This window comes from Meleagris gallopavo, chromosome 20, assembly GCF_905368555.1.
Source record: "Meleagris gallopavo chromosome 20, MGAL_WU_HG_1.1, whole genome shotgun sequence".
In the NCBI taxonomy this organism is placed as follows: Eukaryota; Metazoa; Chordata; class Aves; order Galliformes; family Phasianidae; genus Meleagris; species Meleagris gallopavo.
The window spans coordinates 277,462-287,270 of NC_139423.1; the positions used below are offsets into that span (position 1 = coordinate 277,462).

A 9,809-nucleotide genomic window follows, 5' to 3' on the forward strand; every position below is an offset into this window, starting at 1 on the left:
TGGAAGAATTATCAAGGGGCAAACATACCTACTGTAACTCACATCAAATATCTCAAAACCAGCAATGTCCAGGACACCGATGAAATGCTGCCTGGGTTGCTTTGTATCGAGCTGCTGGTTAATTCGAGTAACCATCCATAGGAACATCTTCTCGTAGACTGATTTAGCCAACGCTCCCACTGAATTGTATACCTGTGAGAAACATAGCCACAGCAGTAAAGAAGATTGAGCTAACTATGAAACTGAAAGAACTGAACAAAATTAAAAGCCAATCGGCTCTCTAGGTACCTGTTGGACATTTTGCCCTTTAGTCACGTATTCATTCCCAACTTTCACCCTAGGATAGCATAAAGCCTTGAGCAACTCCGCAGAATTCAGACCCATCAGGTAGGCAGCTTTGTCAGCCACTAGGAAGAGATACAGCAAGGGAGTACAACATGGGCAAACATGCCTTGATCCTCTAGGAAGCATATGCTAGAAGCAGCCTAGCTGGGCACTGGTCAGATGTGCCTGCTGTGATGGGGAGCTCCTTTCAACGCCATGGAGAGTGCATCCCATCAGCACAGCAGTGTCCATAAACTAAACCAGCGACCTCATGTCACCTGCTCTGACTGCTAAAGCTTAGTTTCTGGAAAGGTAAAAGCAGTCCCAGCGTTTCAAGCAACCCTCCCCACCTTCCGTGCCGTCTGGCTCCGCCTGCTCCTCCCTCTGCTTCTGCTTGAACTTCATGTTCCCATAGTGCATGACGGCCCCTGTCAGCTTGTACATCCCCACCTTCTCGTCAGGGCTGAAGCCTAGGATGTCCACGGCGTTCTGCGGACAGAACAGACCGGTCGGATGGGGCCGGAGGAGCGCAGCCTGCAGCCCGCGCTGCAATGGAGCCGTGACCTTGGCCGGGTGAGCAACGGGAGCGGCTGCTGCGGGGTGGCACAGGCCGGAGATCCATCCGGGCTGTGCAGCTCGGATCTGCCTGGCCAGGGTGCTGTACTCACATCTGTCGCCAACAGCTCTTCGCTGTCATCGATGCTGGCAACAGTGATTTCCCCTTGGCTCACATAGGTGAAGTCGTAGGGGTTGGTTGTGATGAGAAGGAGATCTGCAAGTGTAGGGTGTGCCGTTGGTGGTACGAGGCAGGTCAGAGTGCAAAGGGAGCTCACTAAGCAGAGCCCAGCAGTGCTGGCACTCACCAATGAGCTCCGGCTTCTTGTTGGACATGATCTGGTAAAAAATATGATAGCTCCTTTCACTGGCCAGCTGGAAAGTCACTCTGGATTTCTCCAGGAGATCTAACCGAAAGAGAGATGCCACAAGGATTCTGGGACATCTGAGACCAGGAATGCACGAATTCTGTGTGTGTTGACTAACTCCTACTCACAGGTTTCTATATCCGCAGAGGCCAGCTTGCCTGTTGTTCCGAAGTGGATCCGGATGAACTTCCCCTGTTAAGTTGTAGAGGTCAACCTACTGGCCAGAGCAATCGATGGATGAGACATACGTTAGATGTTTGCATTCCAACAGAAATGAAATGGACTCACGAAGCGTGAGGAGTTGTCATTCCTGACAGTCTTGGCGTTGCCAAAGGCCTCCAGCAGTGGGTTGGCGCTGATGATTTGATCCTCAAGCGTTCCCTAGTTCAGGGAGAAAGGGAATCTTAGTAGTCACTACTAGTTGCACACAAATATGGCAAGGGATACATTACAAACAGATCATTTTTACATCTCATATATTACTTGAACCTCCAATTCACAGAGTTTTTAAACACTCATTAGCTATCGCTCAAGAATGTTGCCATTGGTTTCAGGGGAAGAGCAGGACCAATCTGTATTTTGTGTCCTTTTTCTACGTGCCACCATATGTTGTGTGTTATATACAGAATCATTATGGAAGAGCTCAGAGAGGTTGACATTTGTATGAGAAAAATATTTCCACATTCCTGTTCAGTGCTCACAAAGGACACAAACAGATAAAGAAAATATGAAAAATGGGTGTTGGTTTTTTGTCTTTTTTTTTTTTTTTCTCTGGAGGTTACTCAAACACAAGACACAGAGAAAATGGTACAGTCTTAAAGCTTTAAGTAGGACCCACCTAACATGGGGGAATATAAAATTTTTCAGTTACATTCAAACAAGCAGCAGCCTTTCAGAGTGCAGCAGTGTATCTCCAGACACACTTTGATAAGAGGGGTAGGACATGGGCGAAGCTTAAGACTCAAATAATAAACTTAATGAAAAAAGGGAGCAGTGACACTTGGAGGCTGGAGTTCTTTCCTTTTTCTTATCTTTTATTTCCTCATATTTATTTGTTGTTGTTGTTTTTTTTTTTTTTTCCTGGATGAAAACTGGATGGAACGCAGAAGAAAAGGTTAACATGCAAAATTTCAGAACTCTATTGTATTCTCTTTTTTTTTTAAAAAAAAAAAAGGTGAGAAAAGAATTTTCTGTGATGTCTCTTCTGTACAGGTGCAGGAAGGTTACACAAGGCAGAGTCACAGTGTGCTGTTTAGGGATGATAGAGAAAGGTTTTCTCAAGGCTCTTAGCAAAGACATGGTTGATCCCTGAGCAGTCAGAAAATGAAAGTCTTGCCACGGATGGTTTCCAAGCAAAGCAAAGAATGAGATTAAAAAAACCGTCAGTTTTATCCAGATGAAAGGTCATCTGCAGAGCTGAAAGTGCTGCACATCATTCGGGTATGGAGCAGCAGCCCGCAGCGTCTTGCAGCGGGGAGGCAGCGCCTTTCCCAACAGTGTCTGCAGGCGGCGCAAAGGATTTAAGTTAGTTTGGAAGTGAAGAGCCCTTCAAAAATATGAGGTATCCGAAGCTCTCTCTCTCTGTGTCCCTCTCTCTGTCTCTCATAAGAAATCTCGAATATCTAGGGTAGTGTCCTCTCTCATATCTCTTTCTAAATGAACTTCCTCATTTTAAGAGGTGTGTGTGTGTCAGTGCAGTTGATTCCACCGCCAAAAAAGCTTCATTTCAGTGCATAGCTGTAACTTGGGAACATATTAGGTAGCATGGCGAATAGGAACAGTATGGAAGATCTGAAATCCTTTACACAAGTTCAATCTAGACTTCTGTCTACAGGCTGTGTTACAAATTTCTCAAGGCTGAGAAAGCATTCCTGGGAAATATCATAACTCTCTTCCTTTATTTTTACGCTGTTGCCTGATACCTGATTTCACTCTATGTCTTAGACTGGATGCTGGGCTAGATGGAGCCATAACTGAGTGTTTTATTTAATGGTCTTAAGAAGAGATTGCTAATTTAGTGGCCTTATAAAAAGAAACATACTACTGTTCTACAGATTGTGAATATAAAATATTCCGTGAAAAATCTCAGAAGAGGGAAGAACAGGTTGTTGTCCATCTGAGAACCTGGTGGTTTTTTTTTGTATCAATCAGTACATCTTTCAGCTGTCTCCAAGTTTTGCTGAGATTGCTCCTAGCATAGTGAGCAGCTGGTGAAAACTGAGCCCAAGAGATACTGAAATGGTGCTGATGGAAAGAGTGCTCATGCTGAAATTGTCTTTGCCATAACAACCCATCAATCACAGACACCTGCCTCTCAGTGAGAAAAAGTATTCAGCCTTGGGATTTCCTTAGGATCCACTATGCCCTTGGGTACTCAAATAGCACACTGACAGGCATCACCCTCTTTGATGCACATACCTCCTCACAGATTTTGGGGACACTTGTGCCACGAGGGTGTTTGTTGCTTGCTGTGTGCTAGGGAATGAAGCCTGTTCCATATAATTGCACTGCTGGGCTCAGATTGCAGCAGCTGGGCTGCTCAACAGAAAGGGACATCGGGGCATGTGTTTTCTTCCCTGGAAGGTTCCTCTCTGGGATTAATGTCAGGCAAGTGGTCCCAGCTATCCCAAATCTGACCCTTTTCTTACGCTGCCTCTCAGGGCTGTTACACAGATCACAGACAGAAGAACGAGCCTGAAGAAATTACTGTGTGATGCACCTGAACTTACTCTAACTTCAGTGTGACCTCTCTGGAGTCCACAGTTACTGTACTTCCCCTGTTGGGAATGAAACACAGTTTCATGCCAGTGGAAGCCAACTATTTCAGTGTAAACATGTTGGGAAAGAAATGAGGACAGTTTACTTAATTAATCTGTTTTAAACTTAATGTAGAGAGAGAAAAATCAAATGCAATATATTTTGTTGCAGATAATGCAGCAAATGTGCATGGGAATGATACCTTATATGTAGAGCTGACTATTAATTCCATCACATAAGGGGAGATACTGAGCAAGAAATCCTAACATATCCTACTTTTATTTGAGGGCTCTTGAAAGCCCCCTGGTGTGTGGAGATGGCCAATCTCACAGCATACAGTACACAGAGAAGACTTGTGACTATTATCTTCCTGCCTATGGTTGAAGCTTTCCCTGTGTAAATAAGGATTAGGTAGGAAATTACATTTAGTTATTTCCTACTTTATGGAAGTGTTCTCTTCAGGGATCTGTGAGGTAGAATGCTGTATGATACAACTCTGGAGGGAAGATGAGGCAAAGAAAGCTGGATAATATTCAATGATCACTTACACTAAGCCCGAGAGTGATGCATCCCAAAAAGAGGAAGCCAGAAAAAATGCTGAGAGGCCTGTAGGGATGAACAAGGAGTTCCTGGACAAAGTCAGACACAGAAAGAAAGCTTCCAGTGAATGGAAGCAAGGACAGATAGCCTAGGAGTAATACAGAGACGTTGTTGAGCAGGCAGAGATCAGGTCAGTAAAGCTAAAGCTCTAATAGAATTGAATCTAGCAAAGAATGTTAGGGACAACAAGAATGGCTTCTAAAATTATGTAAATGATAAAAGCAAGACTACAGAAAATGTGGGCCCCTCCCCACAAGGAAATGGGAGATCTGGTTACATAGGATGTTGTTCTGGTTTCAGCTGAAATAGAACTGTTTTTATGTTCATCATGTCTGGTAAGATGCTGTGCTTTGGCTTTAGGAGAAAAACATTGTTGATGTTTTAGTTTTTGCTGAGCAGTGCTGCACTGAGCCAAAGATACTTCTGTATCTCAGCTGCTTGCACTGTCCTGCCAGTGGGTTGCTGCAGGGCACAAGGAGGTAGGAGAGGGCAGAACCAGGACAACTCAGCTGATCTGGGCAAAGGTTTATCCCAGACCATATGACAGCATGTAGAAAAAGCTTGAAAACGATGGGGAGTTTGCAGGTCACCTGCTGCTGCTTGGGCATTGGTCAGAGGGTGGTGAGCAATTGCTTGTGCATCACTTGTTTTGTATATATTATTATGGTAACTATTATCCTCTTTTCCTCTTTCCTTTTCTGACTTAGTAAATATTTTTTAATGTCAACCCATGAGTTCTTCTTTGTTTTTGTTTATTTTTTCTTGATTCTCTCCCACATCCCGCTGGGAGGGCTGGGGTGCATGAATGACTGTGTGGAAAATGCTGAGGTACTCAGTGACATTTTTGCCTCAGTCTTCACCAGCAAGTCCTCTAACCACATGACACTACTCATAGAATCCAAAAGCAGAGACAAGAGAATGAAGAACTGCCCACTGTAGGAGAAGATCAAAAGAGAGACCATGCAAGGAACCTGAAATGTGCACAGGTCCATGAGACCTGGTGAGGTGCATTTGAGGGCCTGGAGGGAACTGGCAGAAGAAATTGTTATGCTGCAATCTATCATATGTTAGAAGTTGTGGCAGTTCCAGTGAAGTTCCTGCTGACTGAAAAAGGGTAAGCTCCATTTCAAAAAGAAAAAGAAAGGAGTTCTGGGGAACTTTAGGCCAATCACTGTCACCTCTGTGCCTGGCAAGATCAGGAAGTAGATCCACCTGTAATCTGCTGAGGCACGCTGAAAACAAAGAGGTGACTGGGGAGCAGAGCCATCCTCACTAAGGACAAATCATGCCTGACAAATTTGTTGGCCTGTAATGATGAGGTTATTACAGCATTGATGGATAAGGGAAGAGTAACTGTTGTCATCTGCCTGGAATTATGCGAAGCATTTAACACTGTCCCGCATGACATCCTTGTCTCTAAATTTGAGATGCATGAATTCGACAGATAGATCAATTGGTAGATAAGGAATTGCCTGTATAGTCTCATTCAAAGTATTGCAGTCAATGGCTTGATGTCCTGGTGGAGACCAAGAACAAGTAGTGTTCCTCAGGAGCTGGTATTGTGACCAGAATTATTTGACATCTTTGATGACATGAATAATTGGATTGAGTACATCCTCAACAGGCTTATGGATGACACCAAGCTAAATGTTGTGGTCAAGATGGTGGAGGGAAGGAATGCTACCAGAAGGACCTTGACAAACTTGAGAAGTGGGCTTATGTGAACCTCAGAGTTCAACAAGGCCAAGTACAAGGTCGTGTACCTCCACTTGGGGCAATCCCAAACATGGATGCAGGCTGGGTGATGAATGCATTGATAACAACCCTACAGAGGATGACCTAGGAGTACTTTTTTTTTTTTTTTTTTTTTTTTAAGAGAATATGGATCAGCAAGTGCACTTGTAGCTCAGAAAGCCAACCAAATCCTGGGCAGCATCAAAAGAAGTGTAGCCAGCAGCTTGAGGGAGCTGATCTTCTCTGCTCTCATGAGACCCCACCTACTGTACTACATTTATTTCTGAGGCTACAAGCATTAGAAGGACATGGGCATATCACAGCAAGACTGGTAAAGGATCAGAAAGGCTGGAGCACCTCTTTTAAAAAGTCAGTCTGAAAGAGTTGGGGTTATTTAGCCTGGAGAAGAGAAGGCTCTAGGGAGATCTTTTAGGGGCCCTCTAGCAATTGAAGGAAGAGGTACAGGAAAAATGGAAAGGGAATCTTCATCATGGAGTGTTGTGATGGGAGAAGGGATGATGTTTTTAAACATAAAGGGGTAGATTTATGGTAGGAAAAGATTCTTCATTATGAGAATTTTGAGGCATTGGCACAGGCTGCCTAGAGAAGATGTGGATGTCCCATCTGTGGAAGTGTTCAAGGCCAGATTGGATAGGGCTTTGAATACCTGGGTCTAGTGCAGGTGTTCTTGCCCATGACAGAATAGTTGAAACTAAGTGATCTTTAGGGTCACCTCCAACCCAATCCATTCTATGATTCTATGATTCTGTTTCTTGAGGTAGAGTTTTACTAGTGTTAAGGGGGATGGAAGCTGGGTAGCAGGGGTAACCAAGCATAGGTGTGCTTGAACAGTGTATCCTGCCCAGTCACACTACACTTTATTTCAATAGTCTGGCAATGTAGAAATCTGCATTGATAGCTTCTGCTCTATGAGCACATTCTCAATCAAACATTAGAAGAGGTATCAGTCACATACCTGCATTTTACTAGGCTGTTGGTCTTTCTTCTTCTCACCAGTAACTGCAATTGTTGCAAAATACTGGATGACACGCTTTGTGTTCACAGTCTTCCCTGCACCAGATTCTCCACTGCTGGAATGAAAAAACTGTTATAGGAAACAGGAACCTTTTTTACTTCTTTATCAGAATAGATATTAGAAGGAAATTTTTTTACTCAAAGGGTGGTGAGGCTCTGACAGTAACTGCCCAAAGAACTGTGGGTGCCCCATCCCTGGAGATGCCCAGGGCCAGTTTGTGTGGGACACTGGGCAGCCTGATCTGGTAGGGGGCAGCTAGCCCACAGCAGGGGGTTAGAACTTGATGGTCTTTGAGGTTCCCTTCCAATCCAAGCCATTTTATGATTCTGTGATTATGTGGTCGGCTTTGTCACGCATATCAAAATATACTCACGTGATAAGGATAGACTGATTGTCACGATCTGAAAACAAAGCCACAGAAAGAGCTCTTCAAATGAGTAGTGGAGGGCTTTTATTCCTCAGAAATAGCTAAGAGACTTCAAAAGTTATCAATATCAAAACTGTATTTATCACTTTGTAATCAGTAAATTCTGCATTAATCTGCTTGTGCATTTTTATAGGTACAGCCAAATGAAGCTGTCCAAAATTAAGCAGTGGTTGCTTATAATGCTTTCCCACTTACTATTTCCTTTCACATGCATGTCCAGACCTTGAGTATTGTTTAATTGAAATTAGATTATCTTCTGTGACCATTCCACCGTGTTTCTTCAAATTGTTTCCTGATTCAATGTGCACAAAGCCAAATGGCTAGCTACAGCCTTTTCTTCATTATCTAACAGTGCATGATTAAGGTTGGACAACCTGTGGCATCTTAATGGAGTTCAGCCACAGGACTATGGGAGCTGTTTCCCTCAGGCCCTGAATAGAAGAGCACAAAAAATGCCTGAACTGCTAAGTGTTCTGTGACCAATAAGTCAGTCCTGCATTCTTGTTAAATGACTCACCAGTCAGCATGAACTGATAGGCGTTGTCAGAGATGGAGAAGATGTGTGGAGGGGCCTCCTGGCGCTTTTTGCCTCGGTAGCCAGACACCACCTCCGGGTTGTACACCGGCAGCCACTTGTAGGGGTTGACAGTGACACAGAAGAGGCCCGAGTAGGTCTGTGAGGAAGGGACACGGCACGTTGGCTTCCACTCAGCCGGGCACAGCAGTCCTCCCCAGCTACGCTACCCAAGGAAGAGAACTGCTGGTACTTACGTAGATCATCCAGGCTGCGTAACGCTCTTTGAGGTTGTACAGCACAGCGGGTTCATGGAGGTGGGTCATCATGGCCATGTCCTCAATTTTATCGTACTTGGGAGGGTTCATTGGAAATACTTCATCATCCTTGACTGTCACAGTCTGTCGAAAATGAAAAGAAACAAAAGGAGAAGAAATTCTGGTAGAGAACTTTCTGAACTGGATAGGTGATGTATGATGAGTAACAATACGATGGTTAATAACACTTACTGTATCATCGTATGTTTTAACTGTGACTTTACCACCTTCTCTACTTTGTATGGTACCTTTCACATACATTTGCTTTTGATCCACTACAAAACAGGCTGCCTTAGCATCAAATGGGCGATTCTGAGCTTCAATTCGTTCTTTCTCAGACTTCCTTAAATAGGGAGCAGCTTCTCCAAAGATTGCCATCTCTGCATCTGAAGACATGGCTGGAGTTCTCCTGAAGGAATTCAGAAAAGTTTTAGATATCCTGTGCATTTAGTTTTTCATAATTAAATATATATATAACTTAAATTTATCCAGAAAGTAATTGTGTTCAATGACTAAAAGGAAAAGGAGAGCCTCAGGAACCTAAGCACAGCCATAATTTTAAGTATCCACTGAACACTGAACAAATCTTAATAGAGTTCCTTGTATACAAAAAAAAAATTTGTAAGTTAGGAAGACTTGCTTTCATACCTGATTTCAAAGTGGAGGTGTTTTTTGTGCCATTCTGTTTTCTGTTTTAATACTAAGCGGGAAGGGTTCAACTAGTTTCTTTATGTACCAAGTACTGGAACAAACTGTGAATGGCAGTCATCATTCAACTAGAGCCAAATCTGCTTATCTTATCAACTAAACATAAAACATCTTTAAATACTAGTGACAAAATTAAGAAATAAAAGCATATAATATAGTAAAGGATAACATTCAAAGCATAGTGTTATTTAGCTAGATAAGTACTTGATATTAGATTTCAAATATTTTCAAAGTACTATATTATGCAGGGTGACATCACTTATGAGTCATTAAAAGATGACTTGATTGTAACAATAATATTATGTTAGGGATTATTCTAGTAGAAATATTTGTACTAGAAATATTTCTCCCAGTCACTCAACCACTAACTTTCCCTAAAACACTTAAACAGGAATGTTTCATATTCATAACCTTCATATGTGAAGGCTACTCTTTTTATGTAAACAGTCATACCTATCAGACAGGACAG

The 9,809-nt window shown here is 43.0% G+C and overlaps 1 protein-coding gene across 1 annotated transcript in view; it reads right to left on the minus strand.

Moving 5' to 3' along the window:
* The window catches only part of LOC100542090 (myosin heavy chain, skeletal muscle, adult-like), a 39,952-nt gene extending 30,924 nt beyond the window's left edge, over positions 1–9,028 (minus strand). The window contains exons 1-12 of the mRNA XM_031556286.2: positions 8,825–9,028; positions 8,573–8,716; positions 8,319–8,475; positions 7,748–7,775; positions 7,315–7,426; positions 1,536–1,628; positions 1,376–1,439; positions 1,188–1,286; positions 993–1,096; positions 675–813; positions 289–407; positions 43–192 (exon numbers count right to left, since the gene is read on the minus strand). Of these exons, the coding sequence (XP_031412146.2) occupies positions 43–192; positions 289–407; positions 675–813; positions 993–1,096; positions 1,188–1,286; positions 1,376–1,439; positions 1,536–1,628; positions 7,315–7,426; positions 7,748–7,775; positions 8,319–8,475; positions 8,573–8,716; positions 8,825–9,028 (1,413 nt within the window). The remainder of the gene's footprint in view (positions 1–42; positions 193–288; positions 408–674; positions 814–992; positions 1,097–1,187; positions 1,287–1,375; positions 1,440–1,535; positions 1,629–7,314; positions 7,427–7,747; positions 7,776–8,318; positions 8,476–8,572; positions 8,717–8,824) is intronic.
* Between the last annotated feature and the right edge of the window lie 781 nt (positions 9,029–9,809).